Below are 12,634 nucleotides of genomic sequence, written 5' to 3' on the forward strand. Positions count from 1 at the left end.
CCTTCATTCTCCAGCTTCGAACTTACCTCGCTTGAGGTGAGTCACACAAAACCGGTTTTCTGCGCCTCATCTATCGCCTCCCGAAATACAACAAGAACTTCATAAACGACTTCTCTGATTTTCCAGCTGGGATTATGCCCAACTATGATCATGTTCTTTGATCATTTATTTATGATCAAATTAAAAAATATTTTCCCAAAAGTTTACATAATGAATGAAATACGACACAAAAGCAAATGTACTATGTACTAACTCATATCACCATCAATGAAAATAAGTTGGGGGTTTCTTATTATTATTTTACAATAATTTCAGTTCAAAGTAATTCAGTGAGTGCTGTCAGGGAACATGTTAACTATCAGAAAGGAGCAGTTAACAGGAAATTAGCCCACTTTAAAGTCCAGAAAGAGTAATTTATCATTTTTATAATATAATTCCATCCAAAATACTTTGAAACATATGCTGTTGGGTGAATATCATGGTATGCTAACTATATTTAAAAAATAAACTGGGTTGCACCAGCTACCTTGACCTCAAAACTTTTTTCTGAAGATTAGTATCTATAAGTTGCTGCACATTCAGGACATAGATGTTGCAACACAGATTGCTCATTGCCATTCATTAACTAAAATACACACACACACACACACACACACACACACACACACACACACTTTCTGTTTTATATGCTAGTGAGCTTATTTTTTAAACATTAGCTGTGAAGCAATTTAAACACACATGACTTTAGCCTGTACAAATACAACTGACTTGACTTTAGTAAAATACATAGTACACGTACATAATACATGTACATAATACATAAAACGAATGTTACAGACAGCTTAGAGCAAAGAGATATAGGTGCGTTTTGTGCAGATTATTTTCGATACCTATCGTTTAATGTTAATTTTCAACATTTTCAAACTTGTGCTAGCACCGTCTCTTTGCCTAATATTGACATGCTTCCAGTTTTCAGGCTTTTAGTGCCTTTTCATGCTTTATTACATGAAATGGATGGTGTTAGGGAGAAATATTTTCATGTATGTTTTTTTTTTTTTTTTGCCTGTCCCGTTTGGCTCTTTTGCCATCAGAATTGTTGTCTAAAGGCAAAGAAAGATCCCCAACGGATTTACTTTACCAAATTGACCATTTTGCAGGGATAAAGGAAAGTGGAATCAGCCATTCCACAACTTGTTGCCAAAAGATGTAAATAGTTCAGGGCCTGTGTGTATATATGAACAACACAGTTTCATACAGGAGAAACCTTCTTGGCTCTGGGTGTGATAACAGTGTTCTCTGCAATAAGAAAGAGAGACTTTACTGTGTCGGTTAAAGCTGATATCAGCATGACAATAAAACATCCCTGATAACAACTGAGGTAAGGTGTTTTCTCACACGGGGCACTCTGTCAAGTGAGATCTCTCACTGTAAGCCAATGACTGTTGCCACGTGGAAAGACTATCAGGAGAACAAATCAGGGAGTGCCAATTCTTAACCACGGCTCTTTCCCTGTGTCATTCTTTCAACCAATCAGACAGATGCACATTCTCATGTAAATCTTTCTATAACTGCTAAGATAGTTTACTCTTTTGGAAGTTGACTGCTTGCAGACTGTAGTTTTCTGAACAGAAGAGATCCATGTATGTGCTGATTTTTGATCATCCAATGCTTTAATAAATACACCAAAAGATGAAGCGTTTTGACTGCAGGTTCCTAAAAGTGGATAAATGATCATGATAACAATGGTGATAGCAAGACAATATAAAAGACTTTAAAATATAAGAACAAAAAAACATAAATGCATAATTTTGCCAGTTAACTTTTATTTAACCTTTAGCAAACAGCCAAAAAAACCCAGAAAGTGCCCAGATTAAGCTTGTAGTGCAGAGAATATTCCATTTATGACACCATTAGCTCATTATTACAGGAAATACTCAAGTTAACATGTTTCCTCTGAAGTCTGCAGCCTCTCCTGTGAGACTGACAAAGAAAGCAGCTTTACTTCTTGCTTTCTTTGACCAGTTGTTCCACTTCCTTCATGAAGTGCAGGCAGAGCTCATCCTGCCACGGCAGAGCAACACACTGAACCGCCACAGGTAGACCCTCGCCACCAGTCACTGCCTGAACACAAAAACACACTCCTGTCACTCAATGCTCAGCAGCTGAACGCACCACAGTCTCCTTCATCCACCTACTGTAATAAAAAGAAACTCTATAAATATTGGAGCCGCAATAGACTGATCTGGTTCAGTTCTTGGTTCTGTGTAAAGTCATGTTAAGTACATAGAATTGAAGTGAATGTCCAGAGTAATACATCACATTTTTAAATAACATTCCACAGAAAAAAATTGCATTTCTTAATTTAGCTATTACAAGATAAAACTGATACTAAGGGAAAAATTAGATTCAAGCAAGTAATGTTTATTATTACTTCAACATGCACAGATGAGTAATAGGGAACATCAAACGATGAGCTCTACATAGCCCGAGACAGATGTGCTACAGCAGCTGATTGAAACCACATTAAAGTACACTGACGCACATTCACAAGTATACAAAAAATAAATGTATCTGTATTTTAGACTTTACATCAGGGGCTCCTGACTTGTTGTTGCTGCATGAAAAGCTAGCCTGACACTGAGTCTAAGACACCAGATTTACTAAACAGGGCAAAAGAGCACAATCCCCAAATAGTGCGGATAGGCGTTTAGCTAGAAAAAAAAAAGGTTTTGCAGAGTTCACGTGAAAGTTATGTACAGGTCCGTCTCAAAAAATTTGCATATTGTGATATTCATATATGTCATATTTGATCCGACCAATAACAAAAAAGTGTTTTTAATACAAAAAAGTCTACCTTCAAATAATTATGTTCAGTTATGCACTCAATACTTGGTCGGGAATCCTTTTGCATAAATGACTGCTTCAATGCGGCGTGGCATGAGGCAATCAGCCTGTGACACTGTTGAGGTGTTATGGAGGCTCAGGATGCTTCGATAGCGGCCTTAAGCTCATCCAGAGTGTTGGCTCTTGCGTCTCTCAACTTTCTCTTCACAATATCCCACAGATTCTCTATGGGGTTCAGGTCAGGAGAGAGAGTTGGCAGGCCAATTGAGCACAGTAATACCATAGTCAGTAAACCATTTACCAGTGGTTTTGGCACTGTGAGCAGGTGCCAGGTTGTGCTGAAAAATGAAAAAACTTCAGGCATTTCCCTCGCCCCAGTCTTCCTCCAGACTCTGGCACCTTGCTTTCCGAATGACATGCAAAAGTTGCTTTCATCCAAAAAAAAAACAAAACAAAACAAAAAACAAACAAACAAAAAAACAAAAAAACAGTACTTTGGACCACTGAGCAACAGTCCAGTGCTGCTTCTCTGTAGCCCAGGTCAGGCACTTCTGACGCTGTTTCTGGTTCAAAAGTGGCTTGACCTGGAGAATGCGGCACCTGTAGCCCATTTCCTGCACACGCCTGTACACGGTGGCTCTGGATGTTTCTACTCCAGACTCAGTCCACTGCTTCCGCAGGTCCCCCAAGGTCTGGAATTGGTCCTTCTCCACAATCTTCCTCACCTCTTCTCGTTGTGTAGCGTTTTCTGCCACACTTTTTCCTTCCCACAGACTTCCCACTGAGGTGCCTCGATACAGCACTCTGGGAACAGCCTATTCGTTCAGGAATTTCTTTCTGTGTCTTACCCTCTTGCTTGAGGGAATGATGTCCAGAATGATGGCCTTCTGGACAGCAGTCAGGTCGGCAGTCTTACCCATGATTGCGGTTTTGAGTAATGAACCAGGCTGGGAGTTTTTAAAAGCCTCAGGAATCTTTTGCAGGTGTTTAGAGTTAATTCAGATGATTAGGTTAATAGCTCGTTTAGAGAACCTTTTCATGATATGCTAATTTTTTGAGATAGGAATTTTGGGTTTTCATGAGCTGTATGCCAAAATCATCAATATAAAAACAAAAGGCTTGAACTACTTCAGTTGTGTGTAATGAATCTAAAATATATGAAAGTCTAATGTTTATCAGTACATTACAGAAAATAATGAACTTTATCACAATATGCTAATTTTTTGAGTAGGACCTGTATGTGTACGCGTGTACATCTGTGATCTCACGTATTGTCAAAGTGCATGCAGCTGAATATGTGAAGATCCACCAGTAATAAGTAATGGTGTTTGAGCACAGCTGATGTGCTGAAAACCGTGTGCTGTTTACAATCCTGGAATTATAACTGTTTCAAAATGTATTTGTTAACTTTTATCAACATAAATACATTGTTTAGTATGATGTCCATCAAAGGTCTGATTCTTCTGAGGATCAGTGCTGTCCTCCTCCCTGTTTCTCCATTTTTTGGCCGCTTCTCTTTGAACCCTATTGCACAGGCTGTGAAACTGAAGACCTGAAAGCAGTTTTGTTGCCGCTGGCATTGTGTGACTCGTTTAGCTTGAAGGTTACAAGTCACCTCTGACTTCATTGAATAAATTTAGCATTGAGTGCAATTTTCCCTCAATTTTTCACGTGTCTGAGTGAACACGCAAACTCCTTGAGCGGTCCCTTGGACCACTGTGAGCAACAGCAGACGTGTGCACTGTGGTCACACCAGCATCGAATCCATCCAAGTTACATGGTTTATTAAAATAATCCAATTACAACGTTTACATTTATGTTAGACTACTTTTAATTAAGTTCTTTAGCCCACTTACAATGACAATGTTAAAAAAAAAAAAAATCTAATCATTGACCTGTGTAGTATGTTAACACTATTGGAAGTAAAAATAACTTGAACTCCAATTTCAAAAACACAACTTTCTTTTTTTCTTATTTTTTTTTTTTTTTTATAAAGCTCTGACTTGTATTATGAGTCTGTGGTCTGTGAGAGAGTCCTGTAACTCTGTCTGCAAAATACAGTAAATAATGACCAATGCTGGGCAATTAATTATATAGTAATAGGGCGATCGTGGCTCAAAGAGTTGGCAGTTCGTCTTGTAATCGGAAGGTTGCTGGTTTGAGCCCCGGCTCGGACAGTCTCGGCCATTGTGTCCTTGGGCAAGACACTTCACCTACCGCCTACTGGTGTTGGCCAGAGGGGCCGACGGCGCAATATGGCAGCCTCGCCTCGGTCAGTCTGCCCCAGGGCAGCTGTGGCTACAAGCTGCCCTGGGGCAGTAAATGTAAACAGGAAGAAAACCAAACATTGCAGATATTTTTATCATAACTCTGGTTTTACGTGGCCGATCAACACAATTTAAAAAATGATATAAAGTCCACACTTTTTCCGTCAATTGCTCCGTCTGTCCTGCTCACATCTCCAATGGTTGTACATGTTGTCATTAACATGGCTTCACTCCACATCAGCCGCTTTGCCAGCTAAAAGACCGGTGTCGCACATAAGGACGCTGCCATAGCCTGTCAACCACGTTGATTAGCTGCGTATATACGAATGTGAATCGCATCATTGGCTGGACTACGGGATAAGGTGGCATCGTTCTGATCCCATACGGGAGCATCCAGTCACTCACTGACTAACACTGCAAAACAGAATTGTTAAAGTATTAATTTTAATTTCAATTCAGGTTAGAATTATTTTGTGCGCAACGCAGATTTTCTGTGCGCAATTGAGCACGTGCGCAGCTTAGAGGGAACATTAATTGAGTGGTTTGGTAGTCAGTTCCTTGGAATGGTTAGTCTGCTTGCCTATCGATCTTGCTTATCGGTTGCACTTGCACATGAGATACAATCAGTTGATTTCAATTCATATGCTGCAGGGCGAAAATAGTGACACAGTCAGTTTAAATTGCAGAAAAGAACGAGCGTTAAGTTACAGTGAAAACCTCCAGAACAGAAACAACTGCAATCTACTGCACAATATTTTGAAGGCATTTATCTGCTATAAAAAGACAGGCCAGGAAAATCTGATTCACATTCTCTGTATTTTATCCTCAGTTACTTTGACACAAAGGCATCTGCTGTGATGCTTACACTTCTAATAAAGTCTCACATGTGTCAGCTTTGTTTTTATACATAGATATAACAATAGGAATATGTACTGATAAATGATCAGAATTATAATATTTCTGGAGATCTGAGTTAAAACTGAATCGACTGGAGTCAAAATCAATACGCAGCACTCATTTTATGGAGAAATACGAATGTAATGTAATGAGTTGTGTAACAAATTGGCTTCACCTGGGAATAATTAAGTAATGTACTGGATGGCCTGGCCTGACACAACGTTTTAGTAAACCTGGCTCTATGTTCTCACTCAGTCTTATCTCACTGGTACATGTTGCCTACCTCTTTGAAGAGTTTGTCCCACATGTCCTGATAACAGCCCTTATAGTTCTTGAGTTCCTCCTCATCCTTTTTGGTCACTGTGGAAACAGTGACTACACCCGCAGGAAAGGTAAGGAGATTGTAGAGCAACGTGTAGCTGGCAGCAGCTGAAGGTGTAGAAAACAAAAATAAAGAAACATAAACACCATTCTTAGCCTTTAAAAATGTTGTTGAATGTTGATGTTTAAAGTGTTCACATTTTAAACATCTTTAAAGTCCTTAGATTACAGTATTTTAAAAACAAAGTGATAAATACAGAAACTAAGTTGTCTGTCATACTGAGTTAATCATACTTGAAAGTTTGCCACAGTATAAGAAGTTGTAGGCTGGTCCAGTCACAGGACACAGCAGCACGTCAATGTTGCAGCTCCTCCAATGTGCTATTGTCTCTTGAATGTAGTCCTAAAGAAAACACAGGAAATCTCAATTTCTCCTTCAGACTTTCATACGTGACCATGCATCATCAGCTGACAGTACCTCAACAGCAGCATGTTGCTTCCACAGCTCAGGAACAGATCTAAGAATGAAGCAGAATGTTTGGATACAATTCCTAGCACATGGAAATGTAACAAAGAAACGATTCAAGCACAAATGAAGAATTTCAAGGATACTTTCTCACCCAACTCCACAAAGAGCATCAAAGTTGGCAGAAACACGAGGAAACTGCCAAAAGAAGACAAACTGAGGTGTAAAATTAATTTTCAAACCAATCTCTAAATTAATATGTTCCTGTCACAGAATTAGAGGACTCACCACGGGTTTGAGCAAGAATGAAATTGTTTTCTTCAACCACTTGGGAAAGCCATAAGGAAAAACCTGAGGCTCCAGACAAGGGTCCACAGGTCCCCCTTCCCTAAAATGAAAGAGATCATTGGCACAGGAGAAAACAGTCTGTTCAGAGACACTGAACTGAGAATTACTGTAATGGTTTCAAAAAGAACCACAACCCCATGTTGCTCGTAAAGACAATGGCAGCATGGTGATGTTTAGTGGTTAGAACTAAAAAGAAACAAAATCTCTAAATGTTAGATGATTTAAGTTTAGAAAACAAATGGTACTAACTGACTTATTAAATGGAACAACTCACAGTTTTTGTAGCAGGGTGGTAGCTCCATCTGCTAAAAAACCCTTTATCAATAGTTCAGGGAAAATTTGATCCATCTTCAGTGGACAGTAAGGGACGAGCTAAAGACACAAATATCAACACTGAGGACCTATGACTCATATCACATACGTGGCTTGACAGTGATCATAGTGTGTGTGGTGACGTCTTACTGTGTGTCCTGCTTGCTCTAGCAGAGCTTTGACCTCTCTGACGCCTCGGGCCATGCTTGGAGATGGATGCGTGTAGCCATCGCTTTCCAAATAACCGATCCTTAGAGGTCTGGAGCTTCTGTATATCTAAGGGTCAATCTTTTTTATTTCCTCAGTCAATTAAACATAATCAGTTTGCAAAGGTTAAGATTACAGCCTGTAAAGTTAATTCTGTATCTCAGGACATTAATAACAGGTGAGGTAAGAGTAATATAAAGTGAAGCGTTAGGACAACCATGTATCCGCTTAATTTGTAGTTTTTAACCAAAAGAATAATCATTAACAGATTATATGAACCTCACAGTACAGGACACACCTCCATGTTAAAAGGTAATGGTGGAACAGTGGGGTCCAAAGAAAACATGTGGTCACAAAGAAGTGCCTGCATGCACAGAGCCAGGCTGTCCACATCTCTTGCCATGGGTCCAGGAGATGACGGCACTAGTTTCATACGAAATATAAAGCAGTGACTCAAATATTTGAGACAGTTTGTGTCTGTGAAATATTGCTATACAGTGGTTATGTAACTACATTTACTTTATATGTAAAGTACATATGTTTCTTACCCGACTTTTGCCCTCGATAAATTGGACGAAGGCCCTGTAAACTAATCATTACACAAAAGTGTTAACAAAGATAAAGTTTAACTCAGTGTAACTCAATGTGTAATAAATTTCCAGGAAACTGACTGAATGAGACCCACCTGAGCCGACCTGCAGTTGGTTTGAAACCACAGATTCCACAGAAGGATGCAGGAATACGGATACTGCCACCTATATCAGTGCCTATACCAAGCAGAGAGCCCCCTCCCCCAATGAGAGCCCCCTCCCCACCAGATGAACCTCCAGAGGTCTTCTGGGGGTTATGAGGGTTCACAGTCTGCCCGTAGATAGGATTACTGCAGTCATAGCTGTCAACAGACAGTTAATGAGTCTTTGCATATTATTTTCATTCATATTTTCATTATTTGCACATTTGGAATGGACAAAGGCAACTTAACACATGCACTCAGTTTTAAATGTGCTGTAGATTTTTATGTGAGTAACTGATAAAAGATGTACTTTAAAAGAGCTTGAGGCAAGTTGGTTCTCACAAAGGGAATAGCTCCTTGTTTCTTCAGGACTTGAACGAGCACACTGTCCTTTTCAGCGGGCTGGTCCAGGTTAATGACCACACCACAAGAACAGTCATGATTCTAGTGTTGGAAAAAACAAAGATGATAATGTTACATCAAATACCTGAGCTATGATGCTCGAGAATACTGTACCATACTTATAAATACTGATGGGAAATACTTTAACTGTAACTGAAATTTGCATTGCATAACCTTTGTAATACCTTAAATGTAATATTTTCTTTGACGCTAACTGGAACTCCGTACAAGAGACCATCCTTGTTGGAGCCAACAGTTGTCAGCTGGTCCAAACTCTCCAGCAAAATTTCAGTGCAGCAGTTCAGCTTTTGGTTTACAGCCAGAGTCTGTTGGAAAGGAAACAAGCACAGACAGATTGAGATTAACTTATTCACCTAAAGGGATTTTAATCTTTGTAAAATATTAAACTCTTGTTGGAAACACAGACATTACTTGACACATCAGTCTGTGTTGCTTATATGAATATTATTATCCAGTGTGTCTAAACTTTAACTGTAATAAGACAATTCTGTGTAAAAAGAACTAAAAAGCAGTGAGTTATAAGTAGGAGTAATGTCAAAAATAAACAACATTAAGATAAGTCTGAGTAATTTAAATGATTACTTGTTTAAAAATGACTTTTGCTGTATTTGATCTATTATGAAAGATTTGTGTCATGCTGGATATTGAACCTTTTCCATGTAAGAGTAAAGCACATCCTCGGGGCGCAGTAAACCTTCGTTCAGCTGCTGTGTCAGCTCAGACAGGGAGAGCGTCAGGATGAAAGCAGAGTCAGTTGTCGGATGCTAGGAGACACAGACCCACACAGAATCATTATGTTATTATTTCTTTTAAAGGCTGCAACAAAGAGACGGAACCACATCCATGTACAGATTCAGGATTCTTCCTTCCACTTTTTTTTTTACAAACTTTCTCAAACACAGCAATGAGTTCACTGCACTTAAACGGTTTGCACAGTCATAACTTTCATTTTCATGCTCAAGCATGGAGACATTGCAAAGTGCCAGTATTTTGGTATTTAATAACTACACCTCTGCCAGGTTAAACTAAAAGCAGATCATTAGCTGAGATTATCGATAAAGAGAAACTAGAAAAATCCCCAAAGCTCTGAACTCTCACCGACTGTTTGTACCGGAGCACCGCCTGCTCTGCCCGCTGCAAGCTCTCGTCTCTCCTGTTTCTGGCTCTCTGTATCTTTTCCTCTGCCTGTCGGAGGCTGTTGATCTTTTTCATCCGCACAACCAGGTATCCCCCAATGCAGGCAACACCAGTGAGCAGAGCCGCTGTCCAGTTGTCCATCTTCACTCTCTTAATAAACGGTTCAGTGTTCTGCGTGGCTTTCGTCTTTGCCCTGTGGCTGCAAGACGCAAAAATCCAAGCGGACCTAACAGTCAGATGTTTAAACACGACGACAGGCTTGTCTTGTTTTAGGCGTGGCCGTGTTGTGTACCGTAGCTTCCCTAATCTACATGCACAGCAACATGTCCTTTCATTTTAATAATAAGCCACATTCCAAAATGTAAAATCTAATTAGTTCTCAGAATGTAAATAAATTATGCAAAATCTCTGCCTTAAAGAAAAGTACAGCTTACTTAAGATTGCTGAGTTAGAGCAACTTATTCATTGTGAGTACACAGCAGTAAGAATAGCTTGATTTTTCTGAGTGAGAAATACTAAATGTTAACTGACATAAACATTTATTGTTCAGCAAAATTAAAAAATATAGTTTGTGGTAACTTACGTTTTAACATTTTGCTTATGTGACCAAGTGGTCGGCGGAGTTATAAAAGAATAATAAAATGACAACGCTATAGGGGAATTTCACCCCCAGGAAATATATATTTAAGAAAAATAGATAAAAGGAATAAAGAGAGGCCGCACAGATTCAAGGATGCACACCGAGGCAGATTGGCTCCAATATTAAAACTGTTTTATTTATAACAAAAATAAATAAAATATTAGAAAATCAAATGTAGCGTCGTGTTGACAGTGTCCTAAAACTTTAGGACACTGTCAACAACGACGCACCGCAAGAAGAAAATCACTACAGCCCACCCGGTGCTGTACAAAAGAAAGTGCGAAAATGACCCACCACCTGAGGTCTCAGGGCCACTGGCACGTCCTCCGTTCACCGAAATAAAACACAGAAATACGTTAAAAGAATAAAAGGACACTGAGCGTCCGGCTCGCTACAGATCATAAAAAACGAAAACCAACTTTAATTAAAGAAATCACGCGCGCGCGCGCGCACGCACACAATACTGGAAGGCGTACGCCCCACGAGTCAACTACAACTCCAGCAACAATCCAGAATAAAATAAAATAAAACCAGGCGAACCAGAAAAAGGTAAGCCTACAGTTTCACGACGAGACAAGACAAGACAGCAGGCTCCACCGAGGAGGAGCCCTCACAACAGCAGCTGGGAAGGCGTTTCACTCTTCCGATTAAGGTCGGGCAGTTTGCCAGGGAGATGTGAAGGCAGCAATCAAACCCTATAACAACAGATAAATATAACCTTAACCTCCGGTAATTGTGAATGCTAATAAAAGTAGTAGGACCGGAGGCGCTATACTCTCACTGGTGGAGATAACTGGAGCACTTCTCTCCGCAACGCCGGAATAAAACAAACTGCCGCGCTGTAGCTGTCATATGATCTACTCGCTTGCTGATCAATCCGTTGTGGTGTGCCAGCATTGGCTGCTGCTTTTTGCCAAACGGATGGGAGGAATAAACCAGGAGAACACCGGCTTTGTCATGGTCCTGGGTCGGTGACCCAGCGCTTTGAGTTTATGATTATTATTTTCTAGTTTATTCTGTTTTTGTATTAGTTCTTGGGGTTTGGTTGTTGAAGGAAAAAATGTCCATCCCGGTTTTCCCTCCAAGGCACGAGCGATAAGCAGAGTTCTGTCCTTTCCTTCTAAGATTCCTAATTATTCAAAGTAACACTCAGGTATGCCATTCAGCGTGTTAGTACGAGCTCGGGAGCAGCTTGGGAGAACAAGAAAACAGAGACTGCTTTAGGTTGCCTTCCCAATCGACTCAAAGGTTTATTTAGTACATAACAGCTTATATAGAGGAAAAAAAGGTTCGTGTGTCAGCAAGTTCTCAGTTCAAACCGGTACAGACCAAATAAGGAAACGTCTTCCTGCCTTGTGAGCAAAGAAGTATCCTTTGTGTAGTTTATCAGTTCAGCTATAATTTATGATCATCCCAGCAAAATACACTCCTAGACATAGAATACAGAGTTCTTTCATTAGTGAATTCTGAAACAAACCACCTGGCCTTTAACGAGCCTTTTTCTAAGAGATAAAGAAGGGAGGATGGGAGTAAGGAAGTGGTCTCGTCTCTGTGGTGTTTTCGACCTTGGGGTACCAGCCTGTGAGTCTTACACATCAATTCTTGGGTCAGAGAGAAAGAGAAAAACAACTATTAAATGGGCCTTATTGAGTAACTCTTTTCTGTATAATATCACAATAAAACAATATCCTGTAAATGCTACCGTGGTATCAAAATATCACAACAGTTGTCGTGTTTCTTTTCCCTACCTGTGTCTCCCTCTGTGCTCTGTACAGGTCCCCGAGTTTTGTGTTGTAAAACAGTCTGTGTGTGTCCTGTTTTACTTTGTAGGGCTGTGTCTCGTTATGCCCATTAGTTCCAGCTGTGTCCCCTCCTGTGTGCCGTTTCCTGATTACCTGGTGTGTGTATTTATATTTTGTGTCTGCCTGTGCTTCTCGTCGCGTCGTCTGTGTTTCTCTGTGAATCTCCTGTGTAGTCTACATTGTTCCATGTTTCTTCGTGTCTTTCTGCTCCTCGCTCTATGTCCTCCATTTCGTATT

At 40.0% G+C, this 12,634-nt stretch overlaps 1 protein-coding gene across 2 annotated transcripts; it reads right to left on the reverse strand.

Annotated features, from left to right (window-relative positions):
• Window positions 1-1,665: 1,665 nt before the first annotated feature.
• Window positions 1,666-12,634, reverse strand: LOC146546381 (vitamin D3 hydroxylase-associated protein-like). Of its 2 annotated transcripts, none has more exons than XM_085265340.1 (16): window positions 12,344-12,634; window positions 9,917-10,154; window positions 9,469-9,582; window positions 8,983-9,123; window positions 8,706-8,839; window positions 8,348-8,554; window positions 8,211-8,251; window positions 7,961-8,085; window positions 7,606-7,731; window positions 7,418-7,515; window positions 7,084-7,183; window positions 6,950-6,993; window positions 6,808-6,847; window positions 6,624-6,732; window positions 6,292-6,437; window positions 1,666-2,121 (listed from the first exon to the last, which is right to left on the reverse strand). In XM_085265340.1, the coding sequence occupies exons 2-16, from the start codon at window positions 10,094-10,096 to the stop codon at window positions 1,999-2,001; spliced, it is 1,728 nt and encodes a 575-aa protein (XP_085121466.1). In that variant the 5' UTR covers window positions 10,097-10,154; window positions 12,344-12,634; the 3' UTR covers window positions 1,666-1,998. The 2 variants fall into 2 exon arrangements, with proteins under 2 accessions (XP_085121466.1, XP_085121464.1); XM_085265338.1 differs by lacking the exon at window positions 12,344-12,634 and adding an exon at window positions 12,076-12,093.

This window comes from Mchenga conophoros, linkage group LG23 (genome assembly GCF_057382185.1).
Source record: "Mchenga conophoros isolate Kocher_MC1m ecotype Shallow Benthic linkage group LG23, M_conophoros_male_GT1.1, whole genome shotgun sequence".
NCBI classification, from domain to species: domain Eukaryota; kingdom Metazoa; phylum Chordata; class Actinopteri; order Cichliformes; family Cichlidae; genus Mchenga; species Mchenga conophoros.